Below are 24,807 nucleotides of genomic sequence, written 5' to 3'. Positions count from 1 at the left end.
TACTGCTAACTCTTAAGCAGCAGTCTTGTGGGAGGTGGCTTATTCCACCTGATCTCAAATGCTTGAATTCAGAACGCCCAGCAGACTGCTGAAGCAATGAGTTCCTGGAAGCATTCAGTTATGACTTGTGTCTTATGAAATTGTGCATGGTCACCCATTCAAACGTATTGCTTTTGCATATGTATTTCAGTAAGTCACTCTGGACAAGAACATTGTACTCTTTATGAAATACAAATCCTTCTGTGATGAATCATAGGCCAGTATTAAGAATGTGAACAGGCTAAAGTGGAAAAGAAGACCGTAAATTTTTTATTTTTTTAATAACTGCATATTTAAGTGCTTAGTGATGCAGTGAAGAAAAGAGTGTTTGGTCTTTGTTTGGAGACAGCCAGCTCAAGATGACAAGAGGCTGATCAAGCACTTAAGTGGTTTCCACTGAGAAATGCCCATGTTTTCATGATGTTGTAATTGAGGAACCCGCACATCCAAGTCAAGTTTGCAATATAAGGAGAGAATCAGTTATGCAGAAATTACCCGAGACTTGGTGTTCTCAAGAGTTCTCTGGTTCTCCGGAAAGGAGAAAACGAGTTGAGCATCATAAGCATAGACGTGGCATAAGAGTATACAAGGATTATAACCTCAATAAGAGTGCTTACAAGGATTATAACCTCAATAAAATTGCACACAAGGATTATAACCTTAATAAGATAGCACCCAAGGATTATAACCTCAATAAGATAGCACACAAGGAATATAACCTCAATTAAAGAGAAAAGAGTAGTAGAGGGGAAATGGGAGAGGACCAAGCACTGAGCCTTGTGGGACACCAGTGGAGAGTGTAAGAAGCTGATGTGGATGCCTACTACATCACTCCCAAGGCCTGGGGGGAATGTAACGCAAATGCACATGTAGTGTTGACACTAAACAAGATGGCATCATGGACTAGTAGCTGGTACTAAATTGAGATTTAGCATACGAAAAAAGAAGAGATTTTTGTGTTTGTCAAGTTTTGATGCACATATACTAATTGATTTGCTTTTATGTTCATTGCTGAAAACAGCAGCAGATGGTCATCAGTAGTAGCCCACACAGGACAGATGGGTGTGATCTGAGACAATCTGCACACCGATAATGAAGTTGGATGTGTTTTGGCAATGTGGTGTTGGTCTGTTTGCTTGCACGACACTCACCATTCTTCTTTGGTCCCTTTAATCCACAAGATGTTTTTCCCCTTGTCTGAAACCAGCTGAAGAAACCTCTTTTCTAGACCTATAACTGTGGTGTAAAAACTTTCACCTGCTTTGCTACTACGCTGATATATGCATGTGGATGGCAAGTTCGTTGGTATGGCGTGGCACCTTTTATCTATACCACTGAAAAACCTGCCCTCATAGCTATGGCACGGAAATATAAATTATATAATCGGTCATGAAGTGATTTAAGTGACGGCATTCAAAATATTTCCAGATTGACTCTACACATGAGAAGACCACACTAGCTAATTTACAAATATGATAAAGTAAGACAGAGTCAGACAAAGACAACAGTCAAAACATTTTATTACTGTTAATATCGTCACCCATGACCCTCTTAGAACATTTAATGCTACACATACAGTAGATCTGCATCTTGATGTCCATGAGTGAGTGTGAGAGTGTGTGTGGAAGCTCATTTTTTAGATTCTGGTCAGTTGGTACCAAAGGCAGGAAGGCATGAAACTCTCCATCTTGTCTGCAAAAAATCCCAGTGGTGCAAATAGGGTGCTGAAAAACTGAGAAAGAAAAGTCAGTGTAAGAAAGTGCAGTGTAGAAACATACTTTACAGCGTCTTATGCATCACTGGTGTTTAAAGGTGGGAGGGCCCGAAACAGGAGTATGCTAATTACACGGCCCTGTTCAACTTCTCCGACACTAATGAACAAAGGACTGTATTGTTGCGGTGTCAAGAAGAGCAAAACAAAAGAGAAAAAGATTACCGATCTGTTCACTGATGGCCAGTGAGTATAACTTAAGAAAAAAAGATGCTACCATTTGTCAAGACTTTGTTTTAAATGTCCCGAATATTTCATAAAAATGATAAAGTCTGCGCCTCCAACCGCTAAAGCTCGAATCAAGGCTCAAGAGGGGCACGGGCCCAGACACAAACACTGGGCCAAGACACAGGGCCATGACTGCACGCTGGCGTGGACCCACGCATCTGAAAGGCGTTTGAAGGCCCACAGCTCCCTCCACCATAAACAAGCCCTTAATGTGTTTACAAAGTGATACGTTTCACGGACGAACAGATGTTTATGACGGAATATGGGAACGGAAGTTTGAAATGTGGCGGAGGCTTGCGGAGGGAAAGCAGCGATGCTCGGACATGGAGCCGGAGAGGAACCATCAATTTTAAATGCAGATCCAGTGAATAGATAAGGCTAATGTAAATACGTGCTGTAACATGACGAACGAGGACGATAAAAAGATAGCGCCCAATGCGGCTCAGGTTCCTCATATTGCTTCGTTTATTACTAGAACAAATTCGGGCACTCCTCCTCATGGAGGATGGCATGGGTGCATGTACCTGGGAATCTTACGCATGTTGGAGTGCATGTAGGTCAATGAGGGCATGGAGAAAGCACGTTCTGAACAATCTGTGGCAACGGTGAATTCTTTTGGTCAGTCTGGGTCAATGGATGAAAAGCTTTGGTCAGTCACTGGCAACAGCCAAACTTCTTTGGTCAGTCTGGGTCAATGGCCGAACTCCTTTGGCCTTTCCAAAAATACACAAGTAGCCATAAGAGCATGCAAACAAGCTAACATAAAAAATGCCTCGTGCAGCGCATGGTCAACAGTGGATGGAGACAAACTGTTGGAGGGCCTCCGTCACACCACACTGAAAGCTGTTGCCCCAAGGCCCAAAGCGTGAGCAGGGCACGGACACGCCTAATGTGGGCAGGATTAAAAAGGCCAGAGAGCTCTGCTTTTCCTCACCTCTCCTCCTCCCTGCCTACCACGTTTACTCACGCTCGTGCTTCCCGTTACACTAAGCAGACGCGGGTCTCGGCCGTAAACGTGCCGTCTGTGCACGGTCGTTCCCAAAACAAAAGACTCTAGAAAAGAGGCTGCAGCGCACGGGTGTATTTACAGAGTCTGGGCCAGGCTCGCCGATGAAGGCCTAATAAAAAGACGGAGAGTGTTCACAGCGCGCGTGCTCGCCCCTCCCAGAAGCTGTGAGGTAACAGTACCAGGCTCACTGGATGTGGACAGCCAGTGTGACTGAGTGCTGGTGCACGAGTAGAGTCTGTGGCAGGGCGGGCAGTTGCGATGTTTCACCATGTCTCGTTGTGTGTAATGAAACGGCCTGGTCAGGTATCTTCATCACCTTTTTCATGAACACAAAATTTGAGCTCTCCGCCTGACGATCTGGACAGTCTCACTTGTCTACGTTGCAAACTGAACATCCGTCTGCGCTACGGTCGTGTAACTTACAATTTTTTCATTCACGCAATTCTTTTGCATTTGACCATCATATCTATCTAGCTGACAGAGGATGAGACTTATCGAACAGTGTATTCCTGATCCAATGGTGACGGTGGATAATAATAATAATAATAATACAGGCTTCCTGAGCAGGAGAGGCTGCGTCCGTGACTTACTGCTTTGACGAATATTCCCATGAGGTCAGGAAACTGGTGTGTGAGCATGGCCAGCATGGCGGTGAAGGAACACAGGCCTGCTGTGAACAGAATAAAGAACGGCAGCTCCTTCTTCGGGTACACGGACACCTCGTGGAACGCTGAAGCAGAACGAGAGAGTGTGTGAGGTGTGAGCAAGCAAGAGAGACAGGGAGGCCACATTTCACAAATTCAGATCATACGGAAGTCATACTGACATGGCAGCAGCTCGCGGTCGGCCGTCTCTGTGCATCCCGGATACGGGTAGAACAAATGACCTTTTTCCAGTGGGTACGGAATGATCCGGAATGCTGGACAGTGGAATGAAGAGGGTTAATGTCAGCAAAGAGGGGTTTTTTTTGTTAGTTTTATTGTGCATGGATCCCCTTGGTTGTTCTGTGTGTATGTACATACTGCCCTCCCAGGTACAGTGCAGCAGGTTGAGGGCCCCCTCCGCACGCTTCCAGTGCTGTAGGTGGAAGAAGGCGTACGCCACGGCTTCACTGTCGCCCCTCTTCAGGATGTGTTCTGGCGGTAGGATGAGACTCTTCATCTCTAATAGATACTACACACACCAAACACAACATATGGGAATGAGAGTGTTATTTCATCATGGTGGTCTAGGTGGTGTGCACCAGGCCGTGTAGGCCGTAGCTGCACGGACGTCTTCCTTCCCCAAACTCGCCCGTCTGCCGATTGAACAAAGAACGTTAGTCTGTCTGCTGGGAATAACCTCCCCCATCACACAGTTGGTCCCTTACTGATGCCTAAATGCACTGGTTTTATTACTCTGCTGTGCCCATGGGTGTGCCTATGCACACACACATATACACACACACACACACACACACACCAGCCTAGTGATTACTGCTGGCATTAGACTGGCAGCTGCCCTTGGTGGCATCTCCTGGCATACGCCCACACTCTCCTTTGAAGTGGGGATAGTATGTCATCTGTATGGCCTTTTATGTGTGTGGGGGGGTGGGCATTCTCTTAAGCCAGTATTCCTCAGCTAAGCCTCTGCCTGGGTCTCTCGCCAGTCGTCACCTTTTGACATGACCACTGGGGGGGCTGAACGGAGATCTGGCACGGGGCGGGCCAGTGTACTGGCTTCCACGGCTGTTTGCTTATGGCACATTCCTGTATAATGGTAACAATCATCCTGTATCAGGATCCTGTATCCCGCAGAAGAATGCACTCTGTTCACTTTATGACTCTCACAGAACGGGCCATAACATCACACGGAGCAGTTTCCAATACACCAGCAAGAGTGAGCGATGACTTGTATGTATTACTCGTTATTATTTAAATGATTATTTAAAAGGTAGAAGAGAGAACCCAGCATGAAGCGTGACCCGTTTCTGCTCAGATGTGAACTCACACAGGCTCACACGAAGGTGCAGGTGCTCGTGTGTGGCATTCATTTTAGACAGGTGCACTTTTGAAGTCTGATCCAGCGCTGTTTGAGGCTGGACGTGGAGGTGCGGGTGTCTTATGGACGGGCAAGTTGAAGCCAAGCACAGAGACAGCTGGGACATGGGGGCTTCAAAGTGGCAAGCTGCCTTAAAAGGACCCAGAAGAAGACAGACGGGATATATTTCTACTGTCAACATGCGCTCAGGCCCGTTTCCTGTTGTCAAGCCAAATGCTCCACCTGCATATTTTGAAAAACTCTTTCAGAGCTCGGGGAGCGTGGACAGAGTGCAGGCCAACTGTGGAGCTCGTCACAATGCAACAGCGCCACCTACTGGCTACTGCTGAACTAGTGAGCGGGGCTGGGGGCCTGTTTAAAGACATCCTCACGTACAGGATATCAGCTTTGTACCCAAATGATGTGCAATTACCATTCGAAAATCCAAGCCCTTGTTTTGTTCCTGCTGTTCTTAATAGATTTAAGGGTGAATGGAGGAATTAACTGAGGATCAAGGCACTTCTGTCAGATTGTCCCCAAAAGACTGTAAATGGAATAGCGTCTGAAGGACTGAATGGCAAATTGTGGTGCCCCCCCAAGGATGCGAGTTGCCATCTGTCCTGCTCTTGATCTATATAAACAGTTTTAAAATTCAGGTGCCTGGTTTTTACTTACAGACAAGCCAAAAAGTCTGCAAACCCTTCACCTTTTCCACGTTTTATTACACAACAGACATTCGACAACAGACCAAGTTAGTTTTTGGCTTTAAACAACTATACAAAAATCAACAATGTTTACAAAGTCAAAACTAATATATTAAATATGAAAATGTTAAATTTGTACACAAGTGTACACACCCTTTGATACGACAATCAAAAGTGAGCTAAGGTGCATTTTGTTTCCACTGCTGCTGCTCGAGATGTTACCTGCGGTAAATTCAGTTGAATTGAAATGATTTGAGATTGCCAACACTTGGCGGGGCATGTCAGAGCGAACTTCAAGCCAGGAGTCAAAGGAATTGCCTTAGAAACAGGATGTCAAGGCATATATCTAGAGAATGGTACAAAGAACACAGTGGCCACCAAGAATCTAGATCTGATTGGCCAAACTGAGCAACCAGGAAAGATGGCCACGGTGGTGAGCAGGAACCTGAGGAACACCTGGGGTTTGATCCTATCCTGGTGGAAATGGGAGACCCTTTCAATAGATGCCAACGATCCTGGCAGCACTCGACAAATCAGACCTTTATGGTAGAGTGACCAGATGGAAGCAGCTCCTTAATAAAAGGCACGCGCCAGTCCGTTTGGAGTTTCACCAGAAGATACACTCAAACCATGAAAAACACAATTCTCTGGTCTGACGAAACAATAAAATCTTTTTGGCCTGAATAAGAAGCATGAAATGGGGAGGACACCAGTCACTGCTCATCGTGTGGCTAATGCCATCCCTACTGTGCACGGGGCAGCCTCATGACGTGGGGGTGTTCATCAGCAAGGACACGGGAGTGAGTAGTCCTAATGAAGACAAAGATGAAAGGAGCCAAGTACAAAGAGATCCGTGAGGAAAACCTGCTCCAGAGTTCTCTGGACCTCAGACTAGGGCAAAGATTTACCTTCCAACACGACAACGACCTAAAGCTCACAGCCAAGAGAACAGAGCGGTGGCTTCAGAGAAAGTATGTGAATGTCCTTGAGTGGCCCAGTCAGAGCCCAGATGTGAATCAAATCGAACATCTGTGGAAGGAGCTGAAAATGTCTGTGCACCAACGCTCCCCAAACAACCTGATGGAGCTTGCAAAGATGTGCCAAGAGGAACGGGCAAAAACGTCCATAAACAAGTGTGCCAAGCTCGTAGCCTCTTTCCCAAGATGGCTTGAAACTGTAATTGCTGCCAAAGGTGTATCAACAAAGTATTCGGTCATAGACGTGTACAGATCTGTAACCCCTAAATGGTTTGTGTCAGTAAAATAAAATAGCATATTTTCTGAAATACCGTTTTCATTTTTATATTATTGGTGACCGTGTGTAGATGTTTGAGGCCAAAAATGAACTCAGTCTACTGGAAGAAATGTCAAACGCAGTAAAGTGTGGAGAAAGTCAAAGGGTGTGCAGGCTTCCTGGCTTGACTCTATTTATGTGCTTGGTTCACTCAATGAAAACATGTACAGTGAGGTTCTTAACACACGTCACTGCTTCTCAAAGGTGATGTCACACTAGTAAATTGGAAACCAATGTAGAAAGACAAAGCGAATGGTTTTCAATAGCATAGGGGATTTCATGTGTTCCCTGCTTTTACTGATGCTCCTAGTCACCCTTGACATTCAACAGCAAGTGCCTGAAACTATTTGAAATGTGGATTGAGAGGATGTATTATTGAGTGTCCTCAATAATGTCCACTGGCCTTTTAGATGGTCCCTATACACCTTTGATTTCCTCCTACTAATTTACTGCCGGTTCTCATGACCGTTCCTCCGTCGAGAAACGGACTCTGCAAGACATCTGAAGGTGTCTTGTGGCATTTGCCAACAAGACTTGATCAAATCCTTTAAGTGCTGTATGTTGTGAGGTGGTTCCCCCATTGCGTCCCAACACCAAGCTGAAAGAGTACGCCGCCATTAGGGAATACTGTTGCTATGAAGGGGTATTGGTCTGCAACAGTGTTTAGGTAGGTGGTACATGTCAAAGTGACATGTACACGATTGCCAGGAAAAGGATTCTCAGCACAATATTATCCAGAACATCACAGTACCTCTACGTTCTTCCCTCCCTGACATATGCACTCTGGTTCCATCTCTTCCCGAGGTAAGCGATGCTCACGCAGTCGGCCACCCACGTGAAACGTAAAAGCAAAAAACGTGATTAATCAGGCCACCTTCTTCCATTGCTTCAAGGTCCAGTTGTGATGCCCACATGCTTGTTCTAGTTTGACAGGACTCCACACGGGCACTCTGACTGGACTGTGGCTATGTAGACCCATCTGTGACAGGCTGTGAAGCACTTGTGTTTGCACGTCATGATACGGTTAACTGGTTGTCCTTCCTTGCATAGTTCTTGACAGGTTCTAACCACTGCATCCTGGGAACACGTGTAGTTTTAGAGACGATCTGATCCAGTTGACTACTCATCACAATTTATTCCTTGTGAATATCACCTTAAAACACAGTCCTGTTCTAACTCACTCACAATGTTTTCAGGTGCCTTTACAGTTTTTGGACACAATGACATTTCATATGTTAACAGTGCCAACAGCACAGACATTTTCAAGCTAGAAACATTGCAAAGCAAAAACCTTAATGCATACAGACTAGGCAGTGGGTGATGGTTGGCTAACCTTTGGCACATGTGGGTTGAACTCCACAGCTCTGTGTATGGCCTCCACTGCATTCATCTCTGCTGTGCTAAGACCTCGCCTAGAGGCTGCCTCCGGCGAAAATCTGGACACACACACACACACACACACACACACACACACACACACACACAAACACGATTCTAATGACGTATAAGAAAATACTATGGACTAGATCACTAGATCACACTAGATCACACACACCATAGTCACTCCCCGCTCTTACTTGTCTGATACTGCTCGTGCTTTCAATAAGGCAGATGTGTAGCATATAGTAGCTGATTTTGGCAAGCTGATATCTGGAAGCAAAGACAAAGAAAGTTCTGATTCAGTTTAAACTTCTGCAACTACTGACAGATCCAGATTAATGTCTCTAACCAACCACAAACGTAATACACATACTGGATATTCTCTGGAAGGAATACTGCAGTAGGAAATGAGGCAAACTAGGTCACTTCTACATCTCACCGTCATATTTTGCTAAGACTGCTTGTACGTCAGCATATGCCTGAAGCTCCAGCAGTGCTTCTAGAAGATTCTCATGAATATTTAACATTCCAAGTAAGGGAAATTCTTTCATTAACTACAAAAGAGATAAAGCAGATGGGAAATAAACACAAGCATTAAGAAACCAAAACATTCACGTGTGGCACTATGAGAGACAACAATGCCTCACGACCTCCTTGATTAACCGATGGATTTAGATTGTAAAACCTTTAATGAATATCAGGTACTCAGATAAAGAAGACAGGATCATTAGCATCACTCCATTACTGCTTATCTTGTGTGTCAGTGTGCGTTACAGGTCTTACGTCTCTCATCATCTTCACGGCCTCTTTGATGCGCCCCAGTTTCCGTGCACACATGGCCAGTCTGCGCTTGATGTACACCAGAAGATTCGTATCTTTTCCAGCTGAGGTATAAAGAACAGTCTGCGTTGGCATAAGGAAACCCCCTCGTCTCTGACTGTAGGTGTGAACGTGTGAACGTACCGAACTTCAGCGCTTGCTTGAACAGTCGCTCAGCCTCCACGATGGTGGTGGCTTCCTCCTCGGCCAGCAGGACATACGCTGCAGCGCATCTGGGAAAAGGAAGCAGGCAAGAGTGTGTGTGTGTGTGTGTGTGTGTGTGACAAAATCTTATCATAATCAGACTGCGTCTGCCTCAATTATGAGCATCTGCAATGAGCAATGGGCCTTGTACGGTGATATAATTGAAGAAAAGCAATGTGGTATCTGAGACATCCCACAACACCCTGACAAAGACGCCTAGCATGTGAGAAGTTCCGCCATTTTCTATTCTAGTCTTCTAGAAAAAGAGGGATGCTGTTGTTGCTGGTGATTTCAGTTATCAGTTACCTGATATTAAAACATGTATTTGTACCTTTATTTACAAAAACCTAATGATGTTTTACTCCATGAAATCTTCTGTTTACACACAGCAAACCTGGTAGCAAGCTACATTTATGCAATGTTCTTGACATGTTAACACATTTCTTTGATGGACAAATAGCTCATACTCTCTTCATCCTGACACACAGGAACAAGTCCACAATTATCCAAACACAACACCAGTACACACACGTGTTACTGTAGCCATGATTGAAAATTTCTTGACACGCCTCCCTGACAACCTACAAACTTGTACAAGGACATGAATTATGACTGGCTGGTGCAAAAAAGTATAATTCTGCTAGTCTCCCAACTAAGATACGGCAAGATATTGTGAACCCTTATATAAACCTATAATCTGAAATAGAGACGATTCACCAAGAAACGATGTTATGATAAAAAGGACATAAATGAAACATACGAAATGTGACTCACTCATGGTTTAGCTCGAGAGCCTGGTAGGCTGCTCTGATACGAGCCTGAGGATTCCTCTCTCGCCAGGCCTTCTGCATGACTGTTAGACACGCCCACACACACACAGGCACGCCCACACACACACAGACACGCCCACACACACAGACAAGCACATGTGCAAATGCACTGAAAAACTGCTTATTTGGCATAAATCCAGTTACTGATTTAAATATGCTCCACAGGTGTATAAGCTGAGGGTTCTAAAACTGACCGGTATCCTCTGGTTTGAGTTGTTGCGTGTCACAGGTAAAGAAAGTCTGGTGATCTTGTGCTGATAGATTCATGTCATAGTACGTCAGGGGCTCTCTACCCGTCACCCACGTGTACCTGTACAGGTGGGAGAACACGGAGAAAACCAGTTGGTAGAGGCATGCACTACATTACATGTTGCACACGAAAAGGTGCAACTACTACTAATACTACTACTGCTACAGCTACTGCTTAGAGGAGGTAAAAATGTGAGGCAGAGCAGTAATACCGTAATACCTGCTGTATTCTGCACCTCGGAAAAGATTCAGAGGGTTCCTCCACACTTTACATTCTGAGAACAGACGCACATCACAGTTTAGTGGACAGCACGGCAACATCAAACAACACACATTAAAACAGAACAGTAAAATCAAGCATTTCGAATACCAGCCACACAAATGACGGAGAGTGAATATATACGGGTATATTGATATTATATGGACCGGGAGGAACGCTTGGTTACCTGAAACACTCGGCCTTGGCTCCACTTCCCCAGTAGCTGAAGTGAAGAGACCCGCAGGGCTGCTGTTCTCCACCCCGCCCAGAAGAGGGCGCAAGTGGCTGACAGAAACCTGCTCAATGAAGGACGTGCCATACTTCCTAAAATACCACCACTCAAATATCTGAAGGTGGAGAGAAAGATTGCGAAGGGCGACAGAGGAAGCGAGATAGTGAGAGAACAACTCACATTTCATTACAAGCTCCTTTCGTGTAGAGACAACTGCGTGTGACTTTTCAAAAGTGTTTTCACTTCATTTAACATTCTTACTTCTTGGCAAACATGTCATTGACTAACGTTTGACAGCCAAAACAAACCTTACCAGTATAAGACCAGAGATGAGAGAAGAGGTCCCAGTCAGGGCAACATAAAATTTAGGTGTAAGAGTGTTTAAAAACACAGACGCTGTAGGAAAAAGTTCAACATATAAACCTTTAGTGCCATGTTCATTTAAAATCATACGAGCTGCATCCAAGATATACATCCAGTAACAGGTCTATAGGCAGCTAGGTCGAAGAATATGGAAAACATTAATTCTAAAAATATATAAAACCACCCAAAGTGCTTCACAGAGGCAGAACGTTTGGACCACACTGGAGCTGCCGTCCACAGATAAGAAGCTCCTTCAATCATCTCAATTATCAGTTACAGTCAGGCAACCCTTTCACATGTTCAGAATACACTAAAAAGGAAAAAAATACTAATAATTAATTATATCCTGCAAGTAGCTGGCTAGCTGCGGGGTACTGGCTAGCTAACTTAGATGTAGGCGAGAAGATAGAGCAGAACTTTCTTGAGGAACCTCCAGCTAGCGAGAGCTGATCTTGCCCCTAGCTGCTGGCCACCATCACATTGTGTTGAATACGTTACCCGCGGTGACAGACTCTTGAAGCTTCAGCGGACTTCGCAGCACGTAAATCATAGATAAGACCATGGCGAACCAAACTGCACAGACGTACGTCCACGACCAGGACAGCCACGATTTCAACCTCTCTGCGAATCCATGAGATTGAGGATTGCCGCTGTTGTCGTCCGCCATTTTTCACCGGATGGCTGTAAACATTAGAATCATGGGATATTGGAGGCTGCAGTACCGGCGAGCGTCCGCGGGAGGGCGCCAACGTCCCGTTTATCTGTATGCGGGACGCGAACGATTCTGATTTCCGTACTTGCTCGCTTTTAAATTTCATTTCACGGAGGGGATTCATTTGTATACGCTACTCACGAAGATATTTGAAATCTTATATATAAATTAAACACTTCTGAAACGACATTTAAAGATAACCAAGCCCTTTTACCTTCCCCAAACCTTGTTTAAAATAAAAAATAATAATAAATCCCAATAACAAAAGCAGTTGGTGCAAATCCTTTATTCCTCTGGGATCACATTTGTTCATACACTTTGTAAAAAATAGCCAGCAATAAATGCTTGGGAAGGAGGCAGAGTTGAGGGTAAACTTTCTGTGTAACTGCTTATTAATATCCCAGTTTTACACACCAGATGGCGATATTATGACCATTTCCAATAAGCGAAGTAGGGACATTAAAAACCTGAAACCGTTGACCATACAGTGCGTCTTGCTTTGGCAAAATGATCAACAAAGTATATAAGATGTCACCTCACACACAGGGCTGTCAGGAGACTTATTATTGTGCTAACCACACACAGTGGCATCAAACAGGTAGCAGATGGAGACAAATAAAGCAAACCGTTTGGTGGTGTTTTCACACAGCTGACAAATCAAAATAATACCCCTCAAAAATATTCAGTCTTTAGTCACTTAAACAGTTCATTTTCCCATCAGTAACCTATACACATCAAGCACTATGTGGTCACATAGCCTAAACTTCTAGGGGTGGCTTCACGGACATGGGCTTACATTATAATGATTATCTAAAAGTAAGATGTTAAACTTTTCAGTAACATGGCTTGACTATAAAGGCTTAGATTACGACAAACAATAACAGACTTGGTAATTATTTAGCAATAATATAGCCAAGGAGACTACATGGGCATTTGGCAAAAAAAATTAGATACAGATAAACATGATGGTGGAGGTTATTATTTCTACTAAATACACAAGTAAAAACTACAGGTTGACATATTGAGAATTTGAGTTAATGGTTGGTACCTTGTGGGCAACAACAATGAGTTATATATTCTGTCATTTTTTCAGTCCAAAAACAGCCATTACGGAGTACTTGGGACAATCTTGCGGTCATCTACGCCACACAAATCTTCTGGCTTATAATGAAAAGCATGGAGGTCAGAGTTATAACTCATGCGGATGGTATTTGGCCTGAAGTGTGGGTAGCATCACCACAGTAATCACCACAAGCCTTTCTTATTCATTGTATTGCTTCATTCTGTCACTGCTCTCGTCATCTGGCCATGACATTTGTACGTGAAGAAAAAAATATATATTTTGTACGAAAGCTAAAAACCAAAGTCTTCAAATATTTAAGAAACATTCATTTAATGCAGATGTGACATGTCTAAGGTCTAAAGTTTAATCCGTGTCCAGAAACCCTCCCTCAGAATGTGGCGTGTGTAAGGGGAGCGAGTCAGGCAGGTGTGGGGGTGGACAAAATAAAGAATGGAGTATACCCATCTGAGCATGTGCAGAAGGGAGTATACCTATCATCTGAGCATGTGCAGAGGGCAGTATACCTATCTGAGCATGTGCAGAAGGCAGCATACCCATCAGAGCCTGTGCACTGGTGTCGCAGGAGGTATTTGTTCAACAGTAAGGACCATTGCTAAATTTATTTCAACAAGCCCACAGCCTTCAGAACGTACAGAAAAGGGAGGCAGTCTCTTCAGCTGAGGTCAAACCTTGGCTTTTGTAAAATTAAAATTAGAAACAAAAACAAAACAGAAGGACCATTTCTTAGCACACTTGTGGTAGGAGCCCGTGCTCTCTGCCCGGCCCCCGGGGGAGGGGGGAGCAGGTCTGGGCCCCTCTCAGTTCATTTCTTGGCTTGTAACGCGAGCAGAGGGTGGCATGCTGGGTCAGGTCTAAGCGTTCTGCATCTCCTTGCCGATCTTGTAGCTAAGGATCTTGTTCCAGTCAATCTTGGTGCGTGTGACGGGAAGCTGCCGGCGTAAAGCTTTGAAGGTGGTGTCGGACATGGCCTGGTAGTTCTCACTGATGGCCGTCTGGGGGTCAGAAGAGAAGGACTCAAATCTCTTGGTCTTATGGCGCACGCACGACACAAAGTGCAGCTCGTCAGAAGTTTAATCACCAACACTTCAGTGACGGTCCCTTACCTGGTATTCGTTCTCTGCATTTTCGATAATTTTGACAAACTCCTCAGCAGTCTGCTTTGCATTCTAATAAAAGGTTGAGACACGGAAATACAAAAACACGAATAAACAAAAAGGCAAAAACGAGAAAGTTGCTCTAAAAAGCACTGAAGCTTCCCAGAGCTGCTCAAAGGGCCTGGATGTTGACGCATGTCCATGAATACACAGGCAATGAGACACATTACCAGTGTTTTAGAAGGGTGATCATAAAACATGCATGCTAAAATGTGCTAACTAAAGCTAGCTAAACGTGCTCTGCACCGCATGTAGGTGCATAGAAGTAGTTTGACATCTAACCACTATGGGGGCACCTGTATGTAATCAAACTAAACACACAATACACGGGACAAATAAATCACTTAATGCAAATTAACAAGTTAACAGAACTGCAGAAATAGCTGCCAGTATAAATATCAGACTGCAGTTCCGAGCAACTCCTGCTGGTTTGGTTATTTTTGGTGTCCCAAATGACAGATCAATTTGGTCAAAGGTACACAGAAAACAAAGTATTAAATGTATGTATGTGGTGCAATGTATTAAAAACCAAGTTATGTATAGCCAACGTTTTTGGGACAATTAAGATCCAGAAAAATCGACTCTGAGTTTCTATTCAAAGCCGCACTAAACACTTCTTGAATACTTTTCAGTGGAATGTTGTGTATGCGTCATCTTTTTTATGTTTTAGCACATTGAGAGTATTTTATCTATACAATATGTTACTTACACTTGTACTTTATTTTTTATTCTTGTTTACAAATGTTAGCATCGATAGGATTGATTCTATTTCCTTGTAACAAAGATTCTAATTATAATTCAATACTCAAGAAGAATATTCCATGGGAAGCATTATGGCCGTGTATGTCACCACACCCTTCACCAAGCCATAACGTTCCAGGTGCCCGTGTAGAAGACGACCAACGGTAGCTCACCGAAACGACAAGAGACTCCTGAACATCCTTGTGGCTGACCAGCTGTACGTTGCCGTCTTCGTAATAGTGCACCTGCACCTTGAGCACGCCCACCACCTGTGCCGTGCCCTGAGACACGCCGAACTTCCACTCCGAGCGGCAGCGGCCGTTCCTGCGCGTGACGGGAGGAGAGGCTTAACGTGGCGCTACGGAGAACGCGCTCACACGCGACTGTCGCGACACACTGCTCGTCGTTCATCCGGCGAGACGAGGTCGGGGCACAAGACCAGCCCGGAGGGAGCTTACCAGAAGTTCTTGGGTTGAAACTGATGTCCCTCGATGCAGGCGATGATCGTTTGTTGGCCGTCGATGGTTTTCCCATAAACCTACAGGAAGACGGGACACGTGACCCACTCCGGCAGTGGCCACAAACAAACGCTTGCTTGCTTCAAAACAGGTCGTGGGAAAAGGGGCGGAAATGTTAACCACACTGACGCAAAAGGAGAATGTGTGGGAAGAGCTAACCACACGGTTACAGAGGCCTTATGGGAAATGCTGTCCCCCCTCTCCCTGGAGGCTGGAGTACTCACGGTGCACAAGCCGGTGGGGTAGTGCTCTTTGATGTAGGCCCTCAGCGCCACGTCACACGCCTCTCGCCACGGTTCCAGCGCCGCTTCGCCCTCATGGGTCACGGGCTCGCTCGCCTCCTTCCTCAGGTGGTCGAACTTGAACGACAGCTTGTTCCTCGGGTCGAAGTAACGCCCGTTTCCCAGGTCCCCGTGCTCCGTGATCAACACCTGCATTTTTACAGGGACGTGTTCAGTAGCACTTTTACTCCATTCAGTACTACGGTTTCAATCACGTTAAAAAGCCAACGTTTTTGTGGGATAAATTAATGAATAAATAAATAAATAAGTCCCCACGTACAATAAAATTATCTTAATCATAAATGTGTGAATTACCTGATCTTCCTTAAGTTTGATGGGTGTGAATTGATCCATATTATACTGGGCAAAGGCACTGTTTAGTGGAGAGAAGAGTATTGCAGTGCTGTTAGGACATGAGCCAGTGCAATTAGGCGGTAAGAATGAAATATTTAGTTTTTTTAAGCTGGGTTGTGTTTAAATTGTCCCTGCTTTAAAAATACTTTCAAAATCAGAGGTGGGTATGAACGCGTTACATTTACTCCGTTACATTTACTCAAGTAGATTTTTGGATAAAAATGTACTTGTAGGGGTAGTTTTAATATGAAAGACTTATACTTTTACTTGAGTAAATATGTGGTGAGAAAAACGCGACTTTTACTCCGTTACAATCAGATTTCCGCCGCGCGCTAGCGTTACTTTCGTTTTGTAAATAATTCGTCTTTTCAGTGAGACGACTGACCAACGTCTCGGCACCTGAATATGAATGACCAATCAAATGAAGCCGGTCAATCACGTGATCATATACGCAAACTTTCTCCACCGTAGCAAGAAAGTGACAGAAAAACCTACCGAGCATCCCTGACCTCACATACAGCCAATGTTTACATTACAAACGTGTAAAAGGACAGTTATATAATGCGCTGCAGTGTTGCCAAGTTCTCAAGATCACTTTTAGTGAGATTTAAACCGGGGTGGGGGGTGGGGGTTTGGGTGGTGAACGTAAATTGTTGACGGGGGGGGGGGGGGTGTAAAATGGACACAAATTAAGTATTATATCGCGATCGATCGATCGCCGGTGGTTGGCGCCAGAGCGAACTAGTAACTCATTTAATCATAGATATGGATCAGAGGTAAATAAACTAGATTTTTTTCGGCGTGAGAAATCGGATGTGTGGCGTGTAAGCGTGTGAAGACAGCCAAATGCATGTGTCTCACGCTCAATGCGTGAGAGTTTGCAACCTTGGCGCTGCCAATTGTGTCTGCAAACGTGTGGACATTTCAGCCTACAAGAACTCACCATCAAATATGAGGAAACACGATGTGATAAGTTTGCTGTATGTATAATTTTGTGTAATGCTATATCTGAGACATAACGTTTGTATGATGTAATTATTAAATGTAACAGTGCAATACTAAAAACCAGTTCTCACACTGATTGTACACACTAGCAAAATAGGATGATTAAGTCTGCTACAAATTGATTCAGTTGGTGTCAAGTTGTAGCTACACGTATTGTCTGACAGTCTCATCAGTTAGTGCCTTTGTGGAACACAAGTTACACAGGCCTAATAATTAGGAACAAACAAAAATACATATTTATAATAAATAATTTTTATATATAATATTTATTTATAATAAATAATTTTTTATCATTAAAAGTCATTGTTTCCGTAATTCAATTTCCCATGATGTAATTTACTGACACGAGACAGTACTCATGCATTTACTCACTACTTGAGTGGCTTTTAATCAAAGTACTTTTTTACTTTTACTCAAGTAAATTTTTGGGATGCATACTTTTACGTGAGTAACATTTGGTTCAAGGAACTGTACTTTTACTTGAGTAAAATTGTTGAATACTCTACCCACCTCTGTTCAAAATCCTTAGTTCTAACACTTCACTGCAGTTATCGGCAGTTCTAACACTAACACTTCTGATAATTTAGTTCACACTTGGAAACTGACATTCTAAATAGACCTCAGATAGAACAAAAATGGCCTTTAAGAGGACCTCTAAAACAAAGACTTAAACTATACTGTACTATACTGTACTATGTACATATTCCTCCAAGACCAGCTGTTTGTGGGACCTACTCAGTAGGGAAGCCATGTTTTTCTTGCATTGAAATCCAGAGCATCAAGTTCTTATACAGGCCACGTCTAACCAGAGTGACTGAGATGAACGGGATAACAAGGGACACACGCCATGAGGCACAGTGCCACCGTGGTCTGAACGTGAGACACAGAAACGTGAGATACTCACTGGGCCGCCCCTTCCCTGAGCAGACTGTCATTGTTGAGCAGGAGCCGCACATCTGAAACCACACAAACACCCTCGGTTTACGCAGGCACCCCGACACACACACTCGTACATGAAGTTCCCTAACGCAGAAGATTTCAGACAGTCCTGGGATTGCACTCTTTGCTCCAACACGCCTAACGACTCCCCGGGTAACAATTCCTCCCTCGGGGAGCTTAGTCAGGTGGGTTGGTGCGCTTCTGCGTAGCCTAGGGGTGACCGTATGAGTGTGTTTCCCCAGAGCAGAGACCATGTCTGCAGGGTGCGCACGCGGCTTAGTGAGCGTCTGCACACTTCAGCTCTCACCGTTGAACACTTCGTTGAACTCTCCTGGAGGAGCGTGGAGGACAAAATTGGCAGCGATGCGGACCTGTCGGAGAGACGGACGGAGAGGGAAAGAGAAGAACGTTAAGAAAGAGACTGTGTTTATTATCCTAGAAATTAATTACACACATTGGGCCACAGGCCTACAAGCAGTTCAGCTTCATGGGGTTCTATTCTAAAGAGACCACAGCGGAGAAGGTCTGAGTGCGCCGAGACGTGCTCACTGCGTGGGCCACTCCTTAGAAGGGTGAGGGCTTTTCTTAGCATTGCTTATGTGAGCTGAGGGACCCGGGCCACTCCCCTCCCCTCTGGCACCAGAGAAAGGCGAGTTCACAGGGAGGGGTAACACTATGGCGCCCTTCCAAATACTGCAGCAGTCATCTCTCCTTCCTCCCTTCTAATGCTGGTCTAGGATCAGTTTTACTGATCTATCCATTGCAAGTCAAACGAGAAACCCATCCTCGAATCAGCAAAAAAACATGAAGGAATGCTGGGAAAAGCTGCTTTTCCCTGGCTGGCTACATTTGCTTTCATGCACTTGGGGTCAAAACAAAAGGGCAGACAGGGGAGCCGCGTGGATCACACACTCATCAGCAACGTTCTGTCTTGCAGCTAAGTAAACCCACCCATACAGACCAATAGTCCAAGGCAGAAAGGCTTTGGGTGACACACATGTACAGTGGGGAAAATAGTATTTAGTCAGTCACCAATTGTGCAAGTTCTCCCACTTAAGGTAGACCAACTACGAGAGTCAAAATGAGAACAAAAATTCAGAAAACCAAATTGTCTGATTTTTAAAGAATTTATTTGGAAATTATGGTGGAAATAAGTATTTGGTCACCTACAAACAAGTAAGATTTCTGGCTGTCACAGACCTGTAACTACTTTAAGAGGCTCCTCTTTCCCCCACTCATTACCTGTTTGAACTTGTTATCAGTGTAAAAGACACCTGCCCACAACCTCAAACAGTCACACTGCAAATTCCACTACGGTGAAAACCAAAGAGCTGTCAAAGGACACCAGAAACAAAATAGTAGCCCTGCACCAGGCTGGGAAGCAAGCAGCTTGGTGTGAAGAAATCAACCGTGGGAGCAATATGGAAAATGGAAGACCTACAAGACCACTGATCAGGGGTTCCACACAAGATCTCAGAACAGCATACCTACTGTGAAGCATGGGCGTGGCAACATCATGCTTTAGGACCGTTTCTCTGCAAAGGGACCAGGACGACTGGTCCGTGTACATGAAAGAACGAAGGGGGCCATGAATTGTGAGACTTTGAGTGCAGACCTCCTTCCATCAGCAAGGCCAGTGAAGATGAAACGTGGCTGGGTCTTTCAGCATGACCGTGATCCTGAGCTTCGTATGAAGTACTTCAAGGTCCTGGAGTGGCCAAGCCAATTTCCAGATCTCAACCCCATAGAAAACCTTTGGAGGGAGTTGAAAGTCCGTGTTGCTCGCCGACAGCCCCAAAACATCACTGACTGCTCTATATAGATCTGCATGGAGGAATGGGCCAACATACCAGCAACGGTGTGTGCCAAACTTGTGAAGACTTGCAGAAAACATTTGACCTCTGTCACTGCCAACAAATAATATATAAAAAAGTATTGAGATGAACTTTTGTTATTGACCAAATACTTATTTCCACAATTATTTGCAAATAAATTCTTTAAAAATCAATTTCTCATTCTGTCTCTCATAGTTGAGGTCTACCTATGTCGTCAATTACAGACCTCTCATCTTTTTAAGTGAGAGAACTTGCACAACTGGTGACTTACCAAATACCCCCCCCCCCCAATGATGGGTGACATGCATTTTTCTCCATATTTGCATAGCATTGCGGTTGCCTTCCTACAATCAGCCAGAAGCTCTGCTTGTCCTAGCCTTTCACCCCTGACTGGAGTTGGGACCAGCAGCACTGTGTATGTGTGTGGAGATCTTTCCCTAACCGGAAGCGTGTGGTACTCACTTCCTCTTAGGTGTGTTTCTCTATGACGGACAGGAGGCCACAGCGGGACTGGGGACTTTCGTCGCCGATATGGTTTCTCGCGAGCTTGTCTCTCAGAATAGTGCTGGCAGTGCGCTCGGTATGCCACTCCATACCACAGACACTGGGTTAGGAAGAGGGGCTGGGGTTTGATGCTGTGATTGGGCCTTCTCGTTTAAGCTTTGGCCACTGTTCAAGGCCCCATAGTTGACTTACCAGCTTGCAATGAAGTTTGCACTTGCTTTCTGCTAGTTGTCAAATATATGTGAACATACCATGATCATGTATACCATGCATTCACATAGGTTGAAGTACCTCAGGGACTTTACTAAACCAATAAAACTGCAAACTATAAATGTCTCTTATGTTCGTGAGTGAGCCTAATGAGTTAAGTGCATTTTTTAAGAAGAGGAAGGAAGTTGGTTCTCACTGTAGACCTTGAGCATCAACTTCCGTAATGCTGTAAAACTGGACGCATTTAATAACTACAAGACAACTAAACATGGATTTTCCACATTGCTGAATTTTATACATCACCTTCCCTTGTCAACAATGCTCACAACTGCATTTAAAGCAGTCCGAGGACCACACTATATTCAGGAACGTACCAATCACTCTAATGCCAACTGATCTGGGAAGGAGCAAATCGGTCAGTAGTGTTTAGGACCGGGGCCTCTCCAAGCGCGTCTAAAATACCTCTTGCCTTCTTCTTGCTGGTCTCTACACGACTCTAACCACATGGCTGCTGCAGGCTTGCACAGATGCAGTGAGGTTAAACACCGGAAGAGATGAGAACAGACAGTAGGTGTCTGGAGGAACACTGGAGGAGCCTCACATGTACCAGCATGCAGAATCAGGGCTGGGACGACCAGCAGAAACCAAACAGACAAGGACGAACACTTCCTGCTCCACACTTTCATTTCCACGGATATTTCTGTTTTTATTTATACAGTAAGGAGGGGGGGGGGGTGAACTTACAACTTCTTGATTCTGCTTAAGTTCACATTATTTCTATGCACAAACGAGGTTCAATTCTTTTATTTTTTTCCCCCATGACATTTTATTGTAGAAATATATAGCTGTGTGTGTGCACAAATTCTCACAAATGCAACAACTATCATAAACTGTAACACACAAAAACACCAAAACTTCTCCTGCTCCATCCGGACAGCCAGAACCGTCTGGATCCGCCCAGCCCACTCCGAGATGTTCCCTCAAGCTAACCGGCTAACCAGTTATCTAACGACGGCTCAAGCACATACAAACGTTTAATAATGCGGGTGAACAACGATATTGCTTAACTAATGTGAAAATTACTGTACATTATACACAAACACTGCCACAATAAACGAGTAAAACTCGGTGGTTCCACAGCGGCCCAGTTCGGTAGTTACAGCTGCTGTACGGCCCTCGTCTCACATTACGGTACCGCTGCTAACCAGCTAACAAGCTCTTTACGCATAAAGAGGGTTCAAATATTGTTGAATACCATTGTTTTAATTAGTCGAGCTATTAAAGGCAATCCAAATAAACTGTCGAGGAAACAGGAACATGCAAAGATAAGTGAAAAAGTTTCAATCAAGCGCCTCATACCCTCTCAACATCAGTGAGCTGCTCCTCTACGTCCGCCATCTTGGCTCAAATGGACCAGCCCTGTCAAAGTGCATCACGGGAATATTACCAACACTTTTATATATATATCTTATATTTTACTTTTCATTACTTTTGGTTTATGTATACACAAAATTTGCAACGAAATTATGCAACTGTTTGTAACGTCCATCGTTTTCCAATAAACTCGTTATAGGGGTTAGATGGAATTTCGGAATTTTCTCGATTTGGATTTACTATTTATTTATTTTTGACAAAACCTAGTGACTAATTGTGAACGTTTTGAAAAGCTTGTCAGTTATTTATTAATTAATGTTTATTAAGGGAAACAGTGTCACCTACAGGCACGATTGGATACATGCTTCCTTTTCGATTTTTGTTTAGATCTACCACGCCTATTTCCTTATCGGAAATAAGGAAATATAATTTGCCCGTAAAAGTTTACCCTTCATTTGTGAATCAGAAATACGATGAGTCTATCCAAGTAATTGTACATCATTGAGCAATGACAAGGAAATAAGAATGGGCTACTCGCTTATGTAACGGCAACTACACTAAGGGAGTATCTCAAAATATCAATCTAATAAAATAATAAAATAAAAAGTACTGTTCATCCCTTATAGGTGTTTAGACACTTTACATAAACAATTTAAACGTATATTGTTTTATACGCAAGACATTTCACAATTGACCAATGAAATATCATTCTGCACTTTATAGTCGTTTTATTCATAGTTTTCGTTTTCTTTTGTTTAATATAACTTGTCCACACCTCATCAGAGATCGTTGAGTGGTCACTGTCCAACTGAACGCTACTTCCACCAAATAAAACTACGGTCACCTACGGAGCAATGTCTTCCCTCAGAGCAGCATATGAAGTTGGACTAGATTTCCTGGAGTTCTTGGGGGGAAAGAAAAGCGAAAACCGACAAAAAAGAGCTTCAGGACATTTACAACTTGGAGTTTAAAAGGTTGACAGTTAACAAAAAACATTTGGGAACGTTCATTTTAACTATACAGTTGTCGTCTAGTTTTCTCTATAAATTACTTTTACTTAAACTTTTTATGTAATACATTTTATAATGCTAAAAGCCTAAATTACAAAAAAAAAAAACCTATTGTACATACATAGGTATGACTGATAACTTGAAATAAGTATTCCTAGTTTGCATCCGTGTTTGTGTGTGTGTGTGTGTGTGTGTGTGTGTGTGTTCCTCATGATGACCAATGAAGTATGATTTGTAGCTGTGCACCCTAGACCTTTTCTAATTAGTTTGCTCTATTTTAAAGGGAAGGAATCAAAGTGCCAGATTTTTCGAAGTTGATTTACGCCTCACAACATTTCAACAAAGCCAGTATAACAAAAGGAAAAGTTATCTTGCATCCCAAACCTCAGGTACGTCTCTCTCACTCTCTCTCACTCTCTCACACACACACACACACACACACACACACACACACACACACACACACACACACACACACACACACACACACACACTGCTGCTATTGTGTGGCTATTGCTTGGTTCCTCTCAAGGTTTCTTTCTCATGGTCTAGGGAGTTTTTCTTTGTCACCTTTGGCTTGCTCACTGGGGCTTGGACTCTGATATACACTACACTCAACAAGTTAGGGATATTTTTGCTTTCAGGTGAAATTTCAGAATGAACCTAAAATGCACTCTTACCTTTACAGGTGAACTTAATGTGACCTTCTCTAAAATGTTGAATGCACATGTCCATCTGTTCAAAGTTTTAGTAGTTTTTGCTCAACTTGCTGTTCTCTAAAAAGGAGCTTAACAGCAAAATTCACAACAGGTGTTTGATCCCTGAATCGGCCAATACATTTCCTGGTTCAATTAGAATTGGTATTTAAACAGCCCTCCTCATCATGCTGTTCACATTCTGACATCATGAGACCAAGATGACACCTAACAATTGATCAACAGTATCACACCATTGCGAGGTTTCAAACAGGATGTTCTCAGACGGAAGTACCCTCTGAGCTTAGAGTGTCTTCAGCAGGTTGCAACAGAGATACAGAGAGACTGGAAGAGTCACAGAAAGGCAATAGAAGTGGACGTCCTTTACCTACATCACTTACACTTCATTTTGAAGTGCTCTGATGACCTGGGTGATGAATGCCACACACATCCAGGCTAATTTAAGGGAGGACAGAGGCACCCAGGTGTCATATCAGACCATTAAAAACTGTTTAAATCACAGTGGTCTGCGTGCTAGACGACCTGCAAGGGTACCTGACCACAACAGCAGGGACAGGCGACATCACCCTGCATGGGCCAGGGAGCATTTATACTGGACGAGGGATCAGTGGACCTCAGTGCTGTTCACTGGTGATAAAGCAGAAATAAGCAGAAATTCTGGTCACCAACAATGTTGGAGACGTCCAGGAGAGCGCTATGATGTTGGAGATGTCCAGGAGAGCGCTATGATGTTGGAGACGTCCAGGAGAGCGCTATGATGTTGGAGACGTCCAGGAGAGCGCTATGATGTTGGAGACGTCCAGGAGAGCGCTATGATGTTGGAGACGTCCAGGAGAGCGCTATGATGTTGGAGACGTCCAGGAGAGCGCTATGATGTTGGAGACGTCCAGGAGAGCGCTATGATGTTGGAGACGTCCAGGAGAGCGCTATGATGTTGGAGACGTCCAGGAGAGTGCTATGATGTTGGAGAC

At 44.0% G+C, this 24,807-nt stretch overlaps 2 protein-coding genes across 2 annotated transcripts; both read right to left on the bottom strand.

Annotated features, from left to right (window-relative positions):
* Nucleotides 1-1,542: 1,542 nt before the first annotated feature.
* Nucleotides 1,543-12,091, bottom strand: st7l (suppression of tumorigenicity 7 like). The gene is made up of 15 exons (XM_077014209.1): nucleotides 11,898-12,091; nucleotides 11,350-11,432; nucleotides 10,992-11,151; nucleotides 10,766-10,820; nucleotides 10,491-10,606; nucleotides 10,241-10,319; nucleotides 9,407-9,495; nucleotides 9,227-9,327; nucleotides 8,883-8,997; nucleotides 8,641-8,713; nucleotides 8,397-8,499; nucleotides 4,070-4,220; nucleotides 3,874-3,966; nucleotides 3,638-3,777; nucleotides 1,543-1,771 (listed from the first exon to the last, which is right to left on the bottom strand). The coding sequence occupies exons 1-15, from the start codon at nucleotides 12,064-12,066 to the stop codon at nucleotides 1,676-1,678; spliced, it is 1,623 nt and encodes a 540-aa protein (XP_076870324.1). The 5' UTR covers nucleotides 12,067-12,091; the 3' UTR covers nucleotides 1,543-1,675.
* Nucleotides 12,092-12,382: 291 nt separating this feature from the next.
* On the bottom strand, nucleotides 12,383-22,161 carry capza1a (capping actin protein of muscle Z-line subunit alpha 1a). Its single transcript, XM_077014206.1, has 9 exons — nucleotides 22,096-22,161; nucleotides 18,495-18,558; nucleotides 18,153-18,204; nucleotides 16,205-16,262; nucleotides 15,833-16,039; nucleotides 15,549-15,628; nucleotides 15,264-15,414; nucleotides 14,299-14,361; nucleotides 12,383-14,187 (listed from the first exon to the last, which is right to left on the bottom strand). Exons 1-9 carry the CDS (start codon nucleotides 22,132-22,134, stop codon nucleotides 14,047-14,049), a joined length of 855 nt encoding a protein of 284 aa, XP_076870321.1. The 5' UTR covers nucleotides 22,135-22,161; the 3' UTR covers nucleotides 12,383-14,046.
* Between the last annotated feature and the right edge of the window lie 2,646 nt (nucleotides 22,162-24,807).

This window comes from Brachyhypopomus gauderio, chromosome 8 (assembly GCF_052324685.1).
Source record: "Brachyhypopomus gauderio isolate BG-103 chromosome 8, BGAUD_0.2, whole genome shotgun sequence".
NCBI classification, from domain to species: Eukaryota; Metazoa; Chordata; class Actinopteri; order Gymnotiformes; family Hypopomidae; genus Brachyhypopomus; species Brachyhypopomus gauderio.
The sequence above is the reverse complement of the archived record's forward strand: the minus strand, read 5'-3'. Positions and strand labels throughout refer to the sequence as shown.